The sequence below is a fragment of the Camellia sinensis genome, chromosome 7 (genome assembly GCF_055761805.1).
Source record: "Camellia sinensis isolate YWXY chromosome 7, ASM5576180v1, whole genome shotgun sequence".
Lineage (NCBI taxonomy): Eukaryota > Viridiplantae > Streptophyta > Magnoliopsida > Ericales > Theaceae > Camellia > Camellia sinensis.
Genome location: NC_138967.1, coordinates 51,361,618 through 51,373,887, shown reverse-complemented (window position 1 = coordinate 51,373,887; position 12,270 = coordinate 51,361,618). Strand labels below are relative to the sequence as shown.

General features: G+C 33.1%; 1 protein-coding gene and 1 long non-coding RNA gene across 2 annotated transcripts; one reads left to right on the top strand and one right to left on the bottom strand.

Moving 5' to 3' along the window:
* The first annotated feature begins 2,301 nt into the window (after nt 1–2,301).
* Nucleotides 2,302–6,513, top strand: LOC114274499 (uncharacterized). The gene is made up of 4 exons (XM_082880707.1): nt 2,302–4,675; nt 4,880–5,439; nt 5,539–5,625; nt 5,746–6,513. Exons 1-4 carry the CDS (start codon nt 2,302–2,304, stop codon nt 6,511–6,513), a joined length of 3,789 nt encoding a protein of 1,262 aa, XP_082736833.1.
* A 4,679-nt stretch (nt 6,514–11,192) lies between these two features.
* Nucleotides 11,193–11,964, bottom strand: LOC145794649 (uncharacterized). Its single transcript, XR_014334581.1, has 3 exons — nt 11,827–11,964; nt 11,431–11,493; nt 11,193–11,267 (listed from the first exon to the last, which is right to left on the bottom strand). It is a non-coding gene; the product is annotated as an uncharacterized LOC145794649 (long non-coding RNA).
* Between the last annotated feature and the right edge of the window lie 306 nt (nt 11,965–12,270).

The following is a 12,270-nucleotide window of genomic DNA, read 5'->3' as shown; positions in this document are numbered from 1 at the left end:
TGTAATACTGTTGTAAGAACTACTCTGATGAATAGAAATAGTTGGTTTCTTTTATATCAATGCATGTCTAAAGTGATGGGTTTTATGTATTATTTTTGAGGGCGTTACATTTATTGTTTAAATTTTTATTTTTTATTTTTTGTAGGCAAAAGAAAAAGAAATTGCCAAGGCATTGTTCAAGAAAAATAAAAAGACCACCATTTCGGGCAAGGGAAAGGAAAATGCATGTTCAGTAGTATGGCTCTTCAACATTTCCATTTAAAGTTCTTTTTTTGAAATATTTATTTTGGACCATGAACCTTGATTATTTATTTATTTTTAAATGTAAAATTGACATACTACTTGCATAGTGACATATACTGTTCTTATAGTAAACAGTTTCATATAAATTTGTGAAATGTTTTTTTTGAAGCATGCTAAAATAGCATTTATACAAAAAACATTATATTTGTTTTAAATTATTATTATTCTTTTTTGGCTTTTTGCTATTGACATGAACATCTATAAGAGAATAAAAAAGGAATAGAACAAAAAATGAATGAGGGGAGGAGGGATACAGAATGAAAAAGTTTTCAATTTTTTTGCAAAATATCAGAAGGAAAGGGAATTAAGATAAAGTAAATTAATAGAAATGAAAAATGAAGAGAAAAGTATAAAATAGTAGATGATAAAATTTAGGCATCTTATGAAATTAATCTTCATGTTGTAGGCACATAACAATAATGTTATATCGAAAGCTGCATTGGCTCAACGTGCACGGCGAGAACGCGAAAGAAATGATAAGGCAAGCTCTTCATATCAATTGGGACAACGTTCGTGACGTGAACGAGAAAGATCGAGAGAATTGATTCCACCAAGCACAACTAATACTCCACCGGCTCAGAAAGGAGTAATGTTTACACATCTACCTTCGCCAAGCACATCTTTAGCTTCACAAAGGAATTGGTAAAACATTGTATTTAATTCTACAAATACATATTCTTATTGTTAAGATTTTATTTAAAAATTTTTATTTTGTACACAAGAAATATTTGTAGGCCTACTCAGGCAAACCCATTGCTCCATGAGACTAGGAATATCGGTGTTGTTATTCGTGATGAGTGCCATCTTAATATTATCCGCAATTCTAAGGTAAGTATAAATATCAAGTTCAAAATGTTCTTTTTTTGTAATCTTAATAAATTCTATAAATACATGTTCTTTTTTGTATTCTGAATAAATTTTATTTATTTTTGGTAGGCAAAGGAAAAGGAAAAGGAAAAGGCCAAGGCAATGTCTAAAGGAAAAGAAAAGGCAACTTCTTTTGACAAAGGAAAGGAAACGCATGTCCAATGGTATATATTCAACATCTTTAAAAAAATGTTTATCGAGTAAAACAAAGCCGATCATATTGTTTAAGTGAACATTGATCATGTATATTTTTAAAAATGTAAACTATGTTGTCAATTTTTTTTTGTGTGCTCTTTGTTTTCTGTACACTCAAACAAAGTATTTTTAACTCTCTTTAACATTTCCTAAAAAATAATTGTAACCTTTATCAACTCCAAGAAAAACTTTATAACATCTAAGCAAAGGAACAGAGGAACATAGGCATAGACAATATTTTTAATTTTCTTAAAATCATCATGAGGCAAGAAGAAAGAGAAAACAATAATTAAAAAATAAATTGTTATATCACAAGGCATGAAGAGGGAAAATGAAGCAAAATGGAAAAGGAAGTAAGACAAAGAAAATGTAAAAATATTCTTAAAATTATCACAAGGCAGGAAGAAAAAGAAATAAAATAGTATACGATAATATTTGTATTTTAGGTATCAATGATATAATATTCACATTTTAGGCACACAATAACAATGTTATATCAAAAGCTACATTGGCCCAACGTGCATGACGAGAATGGGAGAAATCAAGAGAATGTATTCAACCGGGACAAACTTCTTTAATACCGTGTCGTTGTAGTGGTGCTTGCTTAGAACTAGGAACAAAGGCAACTGAGGACACTCAGTCGGCGCAAAAATGAACAATGGTTGCACATCCTTCCACATGTTCGTTCTCAATGCCAAGCACATCTTTAGCTCCACAAAGGAATTGGTTAAAGACTGTGTTTAATGCTTTAAATACATACTCCTACTATTACCATTCTATTTTAATTTACACAGAACCAATATTTGTAGGCCTACTCTTACAACTCCTTCCCTTCAAGAGGATCTATGTACTAATGAGGAATTAGAGGATATGCCTATGAGTCCAATGGTTGGTACTCGAGCACATATAAATTCATGTCGTCATTCTCTTGGCAAGATGGATGTATTATGTCCTTTCTGTTCAGCATTACATTGGATGGATGAAAAATTAGTAAAATCATCTCCAAACCGTCCTCTATTCGGAACATGTTGTTCAAAAGGGAAGGTTAAGCTTCCTCTGCTTATTACACCCCCATCACTTCTTCAAGCATTATATGATGGGAATGACGAAAAATCAAAATCGTTTCGACGTTATACTCGAATGTACAATGCAACCAATGCTTTTACAAGTCTTGGTGCTACATTAGATCCAAGAGTACTTACTGGAAGAGGCCCTACATCATTCACTATCCATGGGGAATTGCGACATCGAACAGGATCACTACTACCACAATCAGGGCAAGATGCAGCTTATGCACAATTGTACATTTATGACCCTGATTCAGCTTTAGAAGTCCGCAATTGTAGAAATCCTCAATTAAGAAGAGATGTTCTAAAAACTATTCAAGATAGTTTATTACAGGTTAATGCATTCGTTGCTAAATTTCGCCAGGCTCATGCAATTTTGAATCAATTAACCTTGACAGGACGAAATTTGCCTGCTCATCTCCACTATAGTTCATCGACAGATCGACGACGGTATAACCTACCAACTATAGATGAGATTGCAGTTGTAATACCAGGTGATGGAACCAAGGTTAGTGGAATGAGAGATGTTATCTTACATCTACATGGAAATAATGAGCTAATGCAAATCAATGAATGTCACCCAGCATATTTGCCATTACATTATGTTTTATTATTTCCACATGGTGAGCTTGGATGGGAACCTGAGATGAAACTGCGGGATGTTGAACGTGATCGGCCTTCAACTGATCGGCTTACTCAAATGGATTTTTATAGTTATCGTTTGTTTGAACGACCCACAGAGTATTCAACAATTCTGAGAGCTGGAAAATTGTTCCAAGAGTTTTTGGTTGATGCTTGGGCCGCAACTGAACAAAATAGGTTGACTTACTACAAGCTTAATCAAGGGAAGATCCGTGCTGAACTTTACCAAGATTTGACAGATATTGATCCAAATGACCTTCAATCCAATCAAATTGGTCAAAGATTTGTTTTGCCATCTTCATTTGCTGGAGGTCCTAGACACATGTTTGAAATCTTTCAAGACTCAATGGCTATCACACGATACAACCAACATCCAGACATTTTTCTCACCATGACTGCAAATCCTAATTGGCCAGAAATTACTTCGGCATTATTACCGCACCAAAAGACTATTGATCGTCCCGATTTAATTGCCCGTGTTTTTGAGTTAAAGAGAAAGTGCTTGATGAAGGAGATAGAAACGAACCGAGTGTTTGGTAATAAAGTTGCGCATGTTTTTACAATTGAATTCCAAAAGCGAGGCCTTCCTCATATGCATGCACTTCTATTTCTTAAGGGTTCAGACAAAATTTGGACATGTGCTCAAGTAGACAAATTGGTTTGTGCAGAATTTCCAGATCCAAAAGATGAACCTATGCTTTTTGAAACTATCAAGTGTTGTATGGTACATGGACCATGTGGTGCTCGAAATCTACAAGCACCATGTATGGAAAATGGTAAATGCACTAAGAGATACCCTCGAGCGTTCGCAGAAACAACTACTATGGATCAAGATGGATATCCTATCTATCGTCGTCGCAATAATGGTCAAGCTCATATTGTGAGGGGGAAAGAAGTTGATAACAGAGACATCGTACCATACAATGCATATCTTTCTAAACGTTTCAATTGTCACATAAATGTGGAAGTTTGTGCCGGAATGAGATGCGTCAAGTATATACACAAGTACATTTATAAGGGTTATGATCGTACAACGATGGTGTTGGGATTGATAAATGAGATCCAACAATATCTCGATGCGAGGTATATTGGACCTCCAGAAGCTGCTTGGCGAATATTTGGTTATCCATTGCATGCACAGATACCAACAGTTGTACGCTTAGCACTTCATTTACCTGGAATGCACCGCGTTCTTTTTAATCCTGATGAATCATTAGAAGCAATTGTTTCTAGAGCTGGCCAACAAATGTCAACTCTTACTGGTTTTTTTGCATGTTGTGCTTCTATGGAAGATGAATGTCCATTCACTTACCAAGAATTTTCACAACATTTTGTTTGGCTTAATTCAGAAAAGAGATGGAAACCAAGGCAGCAGGGCTATGCAATCGGTAGAATGTACTTTGCTAGCCCTAATTGTGGGGAGAGATTTTATTTGCGTTTGCTATTAACTGTTGTCAAAGGACCAAAATCGTTTCAATGTTTACGCACGGTCAACAATGTCTTGCATGATACATTTAAATCAGCATGTGTTGTAAGAGGACTTTTAGAAGATGATGAAGAATGGATACAATGCCTTAAAGAGGCTGCAGTTATGAAAACTGGTTATCAATTAAGGAGATTGTTTACTATTATTCTTACTCAGTGCTCTCCACTGCAACCATATGCATTATGGAATCAATTTTCAATGCATATATGTGATGATCTTGCACATAAGATTCGAACATTGTTTGCCATCTCTGAACCAACTGAGGCTCAAATTGAAGACTGTGGTCTATATCTTTTGAATCAAATGCTCCAAGAATTAGGAAAAAGTTTAATTGACTTCCTGCCAATGCCACAACCTTCTACAAATTGGAGTGCAGTAGTTGGTAACAGGTTAATATTCGAACATCAACAACTGCATAATGAGGTACAACAGGCAGATGCAAAAATTATTATTGATCGCCTCAACAATGATCAACGAACAGCTTATGATGCAATCACTTCCTCAATCTTTGAAAATAAAGGAACTATTTTCTTTTTGAATGGAGGTGTCGGAACAGGGAAAACGTTTTTGTACAATGCGATTGCATTAAAGTGTCGCAGCCTTGGCCATATTGTTATTACTGTGGCTTCATCTGGAATTGCATCATTGTTATTGGTAGGAGGTCGTATTGCTCATTCAACTTTTTCCATTCCGTTGGATGTATTGGAAAATTCAATTTGTGGATTTAGCAAGCAATCATTACAAGTAGAATTGTTTAGAGAAACAAAACTTATAATCTGGGATGAAGTTCCTATGCAGCATAAATATTGTGTTGAGGCAGTTGATCGCACACTTCGGGACACTTGTGATAGTGAAAAGCCATTTGGGGGTATCACTGTTGTTGGTGGTGGAGATTTTTGACAAATCTTACCAGTTATAACCAAAGGAGTCCGTAAGCAAATTGTGAATGCATCATTAAGACACTCTTTTCTATGGAAGGATATACATGTTCTGTCTTTAAATTTGAACGTGCGCTTAAACCATGCAAATCTTGAAAATGCTAATTTTGCAAAATTCTTGATGGAGGTAATATTTCTTCAAACTTTTTCTCTATTATATGATTCTTTTAAATTGACGAAATATATTTACGTTTATGTACTTTAATTGATTTTACTTACTATTTTATTTATTTATTTTTATAAATAGATTGGGACCAATCCTCAGGAAATTGTTAAACTTCCATCAACAATACACAAATGCCAAGATCTAAAAGACATAATCTCAGTAGTTTATCTGCAACTGGATGTGGCAATGACATCGACTGCAACATTTTTAACTGAACGTACAATTCTTTCTGCATGGAATGATGATGTCAGTGCTATCAATACTGCAACATTGAATATTTTTCCCGGCAACACACATACTTATTTGGCAGCAGACAAGATGTCTGAAGATGATGAAATTGATCGTACTATAATAAATAGATATCCTAATGAATATTTAAATTTATTAGATCCTCCTGGGCTACCAGCTTTTAAGGTAGAGTTGAAAGTGGGTTGTCCTATAATGTTGTTAAGAAATATTGCACCAAAAGATGGACTGTGCAATGACATAAGATTGATGGTTTCTAGATGCAATACTCGCATAATTGAAGCTCAAATTTTAACTGGAGAAAAATGTGGCAATTTGGTATTCATACCAGGGAAATCCTTGACACCGTCTTCTTCAGAAATGCCTTTCCGAATGACAAGACGTCAATTTCCAGTTCGATTGGCATATGCCCTGACCATTAATAAATCTCAAGAGCAATCTGTGAAATTTGTTGGAGTTGATTTGCGCACACCAGTGTTTAGTCATGGGCAATTGTATGTGGCCCTATCTAGATGCACATCCTTTGATCGTATAAGTGTCCTTCTTCCCAATGATGAGCTAGATTCTACTACAAACATTGTTTATTCTGAAATTTTGTTATAGTGTTACTTATAGATCAAACCACTTTTGTCAAAAGGTACAATTTATTTATTGATAAATTTGTTTCTATTGAATACAAATTGTTATTTTAAAAGTGGAATAACTATATGTGTCGACTTTTGTAGGATTGGGTTAAAAAATATATGGAGCTCAAAAATATAAATATAACTAGATTGCTTTGACAGGGATGTAATAAGGTAATTTCAATTTGAAAGTGTTTTGATATATATATATATATATATATATATATATAAATTTTCTTTTGCTAATATACTAACTTTTTTTATTTTCATAAATTAATAGATTGTCGTGCATGCTCCTCACTGGGAGTACATACAAGTTGATACGAGGACTTTTTGGAAAGTGATGAGGCGCTCCTAGGATTTCTAAGAAAGAACAAGTTTGAATCTCATATTTATTTTTGTGAAAAGCGTACATATGCTAGCTACGATCCATATTTTGTAAAGTTTCCGATCGATGTGAAATTTATTACTTACAATAGTTTTGTAAAGCCTTTTATCTATGTGAAATTTATAACTAAGTTTAGATGTATGTTAGATAATTTTCATTTGAATTATTAATTTATGCTATGAGTTTGTTTTTGTAAATGTAACACACTATGTGATATATATTTTTTTGTTTTTTTGTTTTTTCTTCCTAATATGCTCTTGAATTAGGTTAAACAAAGCTAATCATATTTTTATTTGGTTATCTTTTTATTAGGAAGGGTGTTGCATTTTCTTTGTATTACAGAACATTGGCTGGTGTGCTTAATTTGTTATTTGACATTTTTATTTGTATTGCAGAGCACTGGTTGGTGTGCTTAATTTGTTATTTGGCATTTTTTTGGTATTGCAGAGCATTGACTGGTGTGCTTAATTTGTTGTTTATTTTTTTCTATTGCATAGCATTGGCTGGCGTACTTCGTCTGATTTTTATATAGATGTTTTTGTGTTGTGGGATTTTTGTTTAAAATCTTATGCTTTTATTGTGCTTAAATTTTACGTAGCAATTATGTGTTTACTTTTCACTATTTCGTTTACCTATAAATTTGGAAAATTTATGTTCAAATTGATTTATTCACCAAGCAGCATACAATTTATTTATTTTTCATTTATTTAATTTTCTACACAATAAACTGACCACCAAACCATAAAAATTGGTAGATTTTAATCATTACATTAAAATTGATGCAAAACTATAGCTTTGAGATCTCTCTTCTTTACTTCAACCAAAACTCACTATTTAAAAAAATGTGGATATAGAAATTTATTTGGGTACTGTTATTGGCTAAGATAATAAAATGCTTATTTTCTATTACAAATTGCAAGTGGGTTACATAAACAAAAATACTACAATAGTAAATATTTGGTGATATGATCTTTGTTTGCATTTGTGTCATCATACTACAATACACCAAACTCTTTTCAAAAATCTAATTATAAAATTCATTTGAAAATTCAAAACCGTACGGATCATCTATTTATATTTTCACTTCAAATTTTTTTTCACAACAAATTAAATAAATTACATTTTAACCCAATAATTTTATATTCAATTAATGGTCACCATGCCTTCAGGCACGGGCATACCCTAGTATCTTATAAAAGGAGGGGAGTTCAGGATCCACATGTAAGACTTACTATTTGTGAAAAATCTATATTTCTTTCTGTATTTAATTTTTGTACATTTAACATTATTAATATAGAATTATTTAAAAAATAATTGGTCAATTTGAATATGAAACTGGTGATAACTTTAACGGATTATGATGGTCAATTTCATATTTTGAAAACCAAACGTATAATTATATATAGAGATACATACATTTAGGGGTGATTTGGCATAACATATTTTAGTCCATCTTTTTATTTTTTTATTTTTTTTTAGGTCATATCAATCAATATCTCCTCTCTATTTTTCTCTTTTTATAAAAAATTAAAAATTACACTTATTTAAGACATTCCAAAACCAAAGTCTTAGTAAACCATTGTACTCTTTAGATGCAATTGCAATAAAAAGGAAAGATAATAAATGAAAAGCAAGAATAACGCAGAGCATTTATACATTTCATAAATGTTTTAGACTTCTGCGTGGTTGAAATTTGAAATGAAAAAAAATAAAATAAAATAAAATGTAAATAAGATATATTTACATATTATATAATTTCAAATACTTTTTTCTTCTTCATTTTTTTTTTTTTCAAAATTTTCAACTAAACACAATTTTTATAGTCAAAATAAAAAAAATAAAATAAAAGCAAGGTAAAAGAAAGAAAATGAGTCAAAGAAGAATAATAAATGTATCATACCTTGGAGACGATGGATAAACACAAGATCCATAACCTTAAAAAAAAAGAAAAAAAAGAAATCAAATAATAAGCATACTCATATTAAAAATAAATATATATAGAGAGAAAGTGTATGTAGAGAGAGAGAGAGAGAGAGAGAGGAGAGGAGGAGGAGGAGGACAGACTGGGGTCCGTTTTGGCAATGGTGGCGGAGCCGGCGAAGTCGCAGCTGCCAGGGGCATTGGCTTGGCGCTGGTAATAGCTATTGAAGGCATAGGAAGCGTGAGCTTGAACGGTGTTAGGAAGGAAACAAAGCCCAGGTGACTGAATCGGCCCGCAGTCTGCTCCGAAGCCGCAAGCGTAGTCCAGAGCCGTCTGTAGAGCCTGGTGGCTGGCGTCACTCCTCGCCACGCACCATGTTGCTTCGGCTACTTTTACGACACCGTTTTGGGTGATGAAGAGAGAGAGAGTGTGATGACAAGGAATGTTGTAGCCACCAGTGATGCCAAGGAAGAGAGTTATATGGTTTGTGCTGCTGTTGGGTAGTAGTAGTAACGTGAGAGTTGGTAGAGAGAGAGAGAGAGAGAGAGTCAAGGGTGGGGGGAGTACTTTCTTTTCTTTTCTTTTGGCTTTTATACTTTTCTCTTTTATATTTTGAATTATGACATGAAATGTTGTTTTAATGATGGCATGAAACGTTGTTTTAATGGGTTGTATTGTAAATTAAAAATGCTAGAGGTCTCAAAAATTTTACCAAAAGTTTTACCAAATGTCTCATATGGGTCTGTGACCCACATGGGACTTACATTGTGTGGGTCCCACACCCATGTGAGACATTTGGTAAAACTTTTGGTAGAATATTTAGAGTCTCTAGCATTACTCATTGTAAATAATGGAGCAATTATTTGAATACCCTTGATAGTGAATAATGCTATAAAACTTAAAAGATTTGATCAAAATTTTTACTAAAAATCTCGAATAGAGTAGGTTATACATGGCAATGGGTTCTACACTTATATAATATATCTAATAAAAATTTTAGTAATGTTGAGCATATAGGCACTAAACACATAATAAAACATATATGTCTCACATAAGATGGATCTCATATGACGTGGGATCTACATATAAAACCCAACCCATGTTAGATATATATGTCTAATTTTGTATTATTTATATTCTTGGACTTATTGTAGAAATTTTAGTCAATCTTTTAGGATCTATAACATTTTCATTGATGGTATTGTTAGCACTACAAAAAAAATTGATTTTTTGCGACGGTAAAATGCCGTCGCAAATACCTAAAACGCCGTCTCAAAAGGTTTTTTGCGACGATAAGTGGCCTTTTGCGACGACACGTGGGGGGTCGCAACAGAGGGGGTTGCAAAAGGGCTTTAGCGACGGTATGACGCCGTCGCCTTTGGTTTGCGACGGCAAAGAAGCCTTTTTGCGACGGAAAAATGCCGTCGCCATTAACGCGTGAAAATCTGACTTTTTTTTGAGACGGCATTGTTTTGCCATCGCTAAAAGGGGTATTTGCGACGGCACAAGTACCGTCGCTAAAGGATTATTTGAGACAACACTTGTTGCCGTCACTAAAGTACTATTGGCGACGGCAAATTACACCGTCGCTAAAAGTCATCATTTTCAACCAAATGCCCTATCTTTTGCGACAGCATTACTGCCGTCGCAAAAAACCCCTATTTGAGATGGTGAGTAGGCTGCCGTCTCAAAAAAATAATAATAAAATAAAATAAAAAATAATTTATATATCATATTAGATAGATATATATGCTTGTGTATATGGTATAATAATTTTTTATTTTTTTTTGCCTTTCCGATGATGAAATTCGGATTCCGTCCCTATATATACATTACCAAAATACCTTAAAATTGATGAGAAATAATGGAATATTGAAGAACTTTGGCGACAAGAGAACTGCCCAAAAAAAGTGATTTTTGTGTTTAACATTTTTGTTTGTCCACTTTTAAGCTACTGCAAATACCATTTGCGATGACAGAATAACCGATGCAAAAGAAAACAACGATTTAGTTAGTGTGCATTTTCTTTAAAAGGAAGATTTACATAAATTTAAGTATATAGTTAGTAAAACAAAAGAAAGTACATTAATTAAAAGAATGAATGAATGAATCTCAGGGTTCTGATTCTGAAGGAGGTTCTTTATTATAATTCCATTCATGCCCTTTCCATTTAGGTAGTTGTTGGATTACAACCTGCAGAACAAAAACAACAATTATATTTAAAATAAAATAAAAATAATTATAATAATATCCAGTGAAATTTTGAAAATCTTTTTTGCTTAGAAAATAAATAAGATACACTTTAAACTAAAGTTTTAAAATCAAATAATTCATTAAAAATGGAAGACGATGAACTACAAACCAAGCCTCTCGAATCTGGTTTTCCAACCGTAGACTGACAAGCAAGCCTCCAATTTTTTGGATTCTGCAATTAGTTGTGTACAATTAGCACAAACATTAGACACGTTTTTTGTTGAACCAAGTAAACTAACACAAGCATCACAGACTCGTAGAATTAAAGATTTTTTTTTTTATTTTATATATTTTTAGTGGTATATTTAGATGACTGCAAATGATCTGTTAAATACCCTTTTAAGTTTTTCCTTCTCTTTGTCTGTTCGAGGGTTTAGTAGCTCCTTCCCTTCAACGACCTAACAAAGACAAAAAAAGAAAAAATCTTTAGAATATAAAAAATAAAAAACCATCACAACACAGGTGATGCATTGTCACATTTCTTAACCTTCCACGTGAGATTGCACCAACAATTATGAAGCTATACCCAAATGATGTCAGTGATAATAACATCATTTTTATAAGTAATAATGCTACATGCACAACTTTATAGAAACATGCGCAGAAAAATCAATGTGTTTCAAATTCATCTTACTTGGCAACACATTTACTTTTTTGTGCTATTTTTTTTTAAGAATTATGATTAGGACTCTGCTTGGTTAGTAATAATAAATTCGAAATCAATAACTCACCTCTACAATGCATGTCCCACAAGTTCCTCCTCCCCCACAATTTAGCAGAGGTCTGGACTGAAAATTCAAAACACATAAACCATATTTCAGCTATTAATTAGCTCAAATACTGCACTTTCAGTGTATCACTTTGAATAAATTGACAAGCAAAATAGATATAATGAACTACAAAGACAAAATGGACACAAGAAACAAGCAGATTACATAGTTTAAACCTTGGTACTGAAACAAGCAAATTACATGAAACTCTTCTACAACTAAAATCTATATTGATTACATCTTCGTGTCAATGACTAGCCATTGCGAAAATTAATGAAAAGAATAGAGAACACATGCATGTACCATACATAGAAAGAAAGAGAAAGAAAGCAACTTTCACTTACTTTTCACAAGCACCCTTCCTAAACTTTTCAGCCTGACAAATTTTTGCACCTGTGTCATACC